Consider the following 5,826-nt stretch of genomic DNA (forward strand, 5'->3'; position numbering starts at 1 on the left):
CGCTTCGAGACCCAGCTGGGCACCCTCAACCAGTTCCCCAACACGCTGCTGGGGGACCCAGATAAGCGCATGCGCTACTTCGACCCGCTCCGCAACGAGTACTTCTTTGACCGGAACCGGCCCAGCTTCGACGGGATCCTCTACTTCTACCAGTCTGGGGGCAAGCTCCGCCGGCCCGTCAATGTCTCCATCGACGTCTTCGCCGACGAGATCCGCTTCTACCAGCTGGGTGAGGAGGCCATGGAGCGCTTCCGGGAAGATGAGGGCTTCATCAAAGAGGAGGAGAAGCCCCTGCCCCGCAACGAGTTCCAGCGCCAGGTCTGGCTCATCTTTGAATACCCTGAGAGCTCCGGCTCAGCCCGGGCCATTGCCATTGTCTCCGTGCTGGTCATCCTCATCTCCATCATCACCTTTTGCCTGGAGACCCTGCCGGAATTCAGGGACGAGAGGGAGATGCCTGTGCCCCTGCCCCCACAAAGTAGAGGTTTGAATGACACGACTGGGGACTCCCCACCCATGCAGCCACCCAGTAGCCTCTCTGATCCCTTCTTCATCATCGAGACTACCTGCGTGATCTGGTTCACCTTTGAGCTCCTCGTCCGCTTCTTCGCCTGCCCCAGCAAGCCTGAGTTCTCCCGCAACATCATGAACATCATCGACATCGTGGCCATCATCCCCTACTTCATCACCCTGGGCACTGAGCTGGCCCATGAGCAGCAGCAGCCCGGGTCTGGAAGTAGCAATGGGGGCGGGGGCCAGCAGCAAGCCATGTCCCTGGCCATCCTCAGAGTCATTCGCCTGGTTAGAGTCTTCAGGATCTTCAAGCTCTCCAGGCACTCCAAGGGTCTGCAGATCTTGGGACAGACTTTGAAAGCCAGCATGAGGGAGCTGGGCCTCCTCATCTTCTTCCTCTTTATTGGGGTGATCCTCTTCTCCAGTGCTGTCTACTTTGCTGAGGCTGATGACCCTGAGTCTCATTTCTCCAGCATCCCTGATGCTTTCTGGTGGGCAGTGGTAACCATGACCACTGTGGGCTATGGGGATATGCGACCTGTCACCGTGGGGGGCAAGATTGTGGGTTCCTTGTGTGCCATCGCAGGTGTGCTCACCATCGCCCTGCCTGTCCCTGTCATTGTATCCAACTTCAATTACTTCTACCACCGAGAGACTGATCATGAAGAGCAAGCTATTCTCAAAGATGAACACAGTAGTGCTCAGGGCAGCACAGTGGGGGGAGATGCGAAGAGAAGATCCAGTAGGAACTCTCTGAACAAATCTGTTGTGCACTTGGAAAACAGTGAGGGGTTCAACAATGGCACCAGCTCCTTAGAGAAAACCAGTATCAAAGCAAAAAGTAACGTAGATCTCAGAAAATCCCTCTATGCTCTCTGTCTGGACACCAACAGGGAAACAGACCTGTAAGGAGAGGAGAGTTCAGAGATGCAGAAGGATTTGCTGGTGTCAGAAACTTATACTATAATTATTCTTTTGGTACCAATTAGTTTTTTAAATCAGGCTGTATTTTATAAATTGATCACTGTCGTGAGTAGTCCTCCAGGAATACATGTTTTTATGTTCTTTTTCCATGACACAAAGGGTCACCTATTTTTAAAATAGACTAAGAATAAGCTACGCTCCATGATGCAGGAGCTGGTAAATTATGACCGTTGAAAATGTAATTTGTAGAAACTTCTTTTAGCAAATGGTGGTTGGTTTTAAATGGGTCATTTGTAACCAATGCAGTTGCTCCAAGTTTAGTATTAAAGAGTTGGGGGATGTGTGTGTGGAGAATGAATGGATTTGGGGGGGAGGGAGGTTGGGGTTTTTTGTACTGTAGTTTTAAACTGAAATTATTCCAATATATTTTATATCTGTATGACTGTATTTATGGTTGAAAGGGGATTTCTTACTCCTGTGAAATACGACATCGTTAAAGCACTAGGAACATTAGCAGATCAGCACTTTCAGAGTTTTCCACTTGTGATCAGTACAGATCTGGTTATCTAGTATGTGAAGTGAATTTGGTGCTTTTAACCCTATAGCAGAAAACTTTTATTGTCATTGATATGTTAGTTTCTTGTGAGCCTTAAATTATTAAATATTGTAGATATACTTCTTTATAAATAATTTTATTAATTACCTTACTGTTTCAGAATTTCTAAATAATTCAGTCCTGTGCTTAGTGTCCCCCCTCAAAAAAATGTGCAGCTTTTTTTTTTTGTAGTTTTACAGTTTTATACCTTTGTTACATTTTTGAGACCGAAAGAAAAGAATTCTTGTCTGCTGTTACTGGTTTCGATCCAAGTGCACAACAGATGAAAAACATGAGGGACTGGATAGATACAACAAGAAAGTAGAATATGAGTGCAATATCTGCAAAACTATTTTCACTGTATACTCCAGATTATTTTGGCCTGTGTATCAGTCACCTTTATGTATCCATACCATTTGTGCACACAGTTCACTGTTTTTAATTATCATAGACTGGAAACGGGCGGCACTTGAAGAGTCTAACATGGCATGCCGTGCTACTTAAATAACCATTGCGTGGCTTATATCTTGGACTCAGACGGGAAGCATCACCTTTCATCAAAACACATCCTTGTTTTCTTTTATTTCCAAACAAAACCTTTTCAGTGCTGTGGATTTTACAGTTAAGATGTTGAAAGATGAATGACACATTAGCTTCATCGTGATAACACAGCACAGTACAGCTTACTAGTGAAGACTGACACAAAATTGCTCCTTTACTTTAGATCAAAGAGCTGTGTTACCATTTTTCTTGCAAAGGACATCTCTGTTTTCCCCTCAAACTTCTGTTTTATTGCTGAAGGATGTTTCATGCCTTTACCACATACAGTGGCACAGCAAGACTAGCAGAAAGAGAAGTCTTGATTGTCAACGCTCAAGGTTTGTTTCTAACAGATTTTCTAACACAACTAAGTAAATACTAAATCAGGATTATAATTTATGCAGGTACGTCAGATATATGTACTGTGGTCAATTTAAATCAGCTTTGCAAAACAGCGCTTTGACATTCTCTCGTCCAGACACAAATTCTGCTTACCCATCCCTTACCATGCCGTTTAATGATAATGGCCAAATGCGTGATGTTTTTCCTTCCTATTCAGTAAAACAGGCACGGTAAGTGCCAAGCAAATAGTATTTTTCATGTTTGGTATAAAGAACTGTCACACAGAGCTCAGCCCAAAACCCAGGGGTGAGGGGGAAGGAGGTTGAATCTGATAATAGAGAACAGGATCTTTCACATTAATTTTAGATGTTGGTTTCCTGGTTGGTTTGCTTGTTTATTTATACGGGGAATGATGATGCAGTATGCTGAGAAACTGTCTGCAACAAAACTGGCAGCCAAAATGCCCAGTCCGGCTGCATTCCAGACACAGGCAGATCTCCTGTTTGCTTTAGTGAGAGTTTTTGCATCCAGGTGAAGTGCAGAATTAGCCTTTTGGTGAGACTGAATCTAAAACGAAACAAACAAGTGGTATAATTGCCTGTTGCACATGCTGATAGTTGATGGACTTACAGTGAAGCTTTTTGCTCAGGCAAATAGTTTCATTTACTTTCAGTGATTAAATCCATGTGACTCACCTGAATAAGTACCAAACAATGCAGTGAGTCTTTCAGGATCAAAATTTGGTTGTGTCTTCCTCCAATTACTACCCCCACCTTCCTGACCACTTTCATCTTCTATAGTTCGCTCTTCCAGTTGTGCATTGTGCTGAATTAGACTATCAGCTCCTCAGAGCAGGGGCAATGTGTATATGCAGTCCCTTGTTTAACAGTGGAACCCTGCTTATGGCTAGGGCTTCTGGATATTAATGATCTGAATTACATAACAGTAATTATTGCAATTAGTGGAGTAACACCGGTGTAAAACTGATGTAGGTGAAAGCAGATCAAGGCTATGGGGAGTAGGCTGAGCTGATCTTAAAAGCCCATTGCTGATGGAAAGGGAAGGCCTTGTCTTCCTCCTTTCTTTTCAGTTTTCTTCCTCCCGTTGTATGCTCTTTTGTTGCTTACCCTGAACTGGTTCTGTCCTTGTGGAAGTACACGTGCAAGTGCTGCCTTCTCTTCCAGGAACTGCTTGAGCTCACTAGTCTGGCAGAAAATCCAAGGCAGCAACAAGAACAACAACAACAAAGTAGATCTTTTTCTGTCAAATTAGTGAGTTGGAAAGCAAGTGAGTGTCCGTGCCAGTGCAAGGAAGGGATGGGGAAGGTCAGTGGTGCGGGGAAGTGAGGAAGCAGGGAGGGGTGAAATCCTCACCCTTCAGTGGCAGTGACTGTTAGATTATCACGACTGCTTGTTGAACCCTACTTCATGTTTGCAGAGACACCACAGGGCTTGGTCTTGCAAAGTGCTGGCAGCCTTTAACTTCCCACTGGAGCCAGTCTGCAAAATTCAGCTCTGGATTCCAGCGTATGTGCCCTGCTGTAACTGAGAGTAGAATTTGTCCCAATCAAGATCAAGCTCTATGAGAGAAAAATACCCTGATTGCTGCAGAGGGTTCTATGCAAGCTTGTCAAATCATTCCTTGACCTTCAGTTTGAACATGCTGCATTTTTCCATAATAAAACAGGAGAACTTTCCAATAAAAAGAAAACCAATTATTCTTAAAATATGGTTGAAAATATTTGTTTGGCCTGGCTTTCTAAACAGTTGTCAAGCACAGTTCAGGCAAACTCGGCTTTGACACCTTCTTTACAAGGATGCATAATTTCTATTGGCTTATAAGGCAGTAAAGGAGTTGCTTTCTAATGAGAGAGGTTGCTGCCAGACACTGAGTAATACAACCAGAAACACGGTTAGAACACAGTTCAGCACAGCACTTACTTAGCATGGGCTCAGCTTTAAGCACATGCTTAAGTAAAGCATTGTTCAGCACGTATTTTAGATGCACTGATCTTTGAGATTGTTACTTAAACTACATACCCTGCTGAAAACTTAGAACCGTCAGTTCCCATTGGACTTTGGTGCAAGTATTTAGGTACGTGGTACAGTTTGTGAGCCTGAAAACAAGTGGTGCTGCAGGACACTGTAATCAGAACACCAGATTCTTACTACAGGGAGTGTGCCTGTTCCTGCAGCCACTACTCATCAGAGCAGTCCTCTTGACGTGATCAGTTGCAAACTGAGTATCAGGGTTTTCTGCATGAAGAATTGCAACTTTGTCCTGGATGAGAGTGTAATTGCGCTTTCCAGCAGTGAGAACCTGCTTTTGCTGTAATTGATTTTGGTGTCAAGAAGCTTCATTGAGTTCAGTAGGCAGCACGGATCTGAGCCTGGGATACAAACAGTGCAGAAGCCTCATAACATGCCAATGCAAATTTCTGCCACAAAAGAATATGAGAGAAAGAGAGAACCAAATCACTCTGAGAAAGCTCCTGTAAGTGTGAAACAGGAAGAGAGTTTAGGCTATGTATGCCAATTCTAGGCTCATTACAAGAAGGAAATCTGTCCAAACCATTATTGATTTTATGTTAGCTGACCTAGAATGAAAAGCAAGCTGAATAAAACCTCTTTGGAATATCAAAAGCCACAAGATATCAGAGCTTAATGAATAGTAAATCATTGCAAACATAAAAAAAAAACCAAACCACAAAACAACACTTTCTCATAAACTCTCTTGACTAGGAGCTGCACCTCGGAAGATTTCTCACCCCACACATGCCTATATGCCATAGTTACTAATGGCTTGTCATTTTGTGTGGGACAGTATGTACTGAGATGCATTATCCTTCCATTCTTCCATTTTGGGGATGCTGAAGTGAATATTCTTTTGGGTCACCAGTAACGTAAGTTTAG

General features: G+C 43.7%; 1 protein-coding gene across 1 annotated transcript in view; it reads left to right on the forward strand.

The window, feature by feature from the left end:
- Positions 1-1,422, forward strand: part of KCNA5 (potassium voltage-gated channel, shaker-related subfamily, member 5) — an 8,698-nt gene extending 7,276 nt beyond the window's left edge. The window contains exon 2 of the mRNA XM_009324338.1: positions 1-1,422. This exon is cut by the window's left edge and continues 7 nt beyond it. Coding sequence (XP_009322613.1) covers positions 1-1,422 — 1,422 coding nt within the window.
- Positions 1,423-5,826: the final 4,404 nt, after the last annotated feature.

The sequence above is a fragment of the Pygoscelis adeliae genome, unplaced genomic scaffold, assembly GCF_000699105.1.
Source record: "Pygoscelis adeliae isolate BGI_AS28 unplaced genomic scaffold, ASM69910v1 Scaffold65, whole genome shotgun sequence".
In the NCBI taxonomy this organism is placed as follows: domain Eukaryota; kingdom Metazoa; phylum Chordata; class Aves; order Sphenisciformes; family Spheniscidae; genus Pygoscelis; species Pygoscelis adeliae.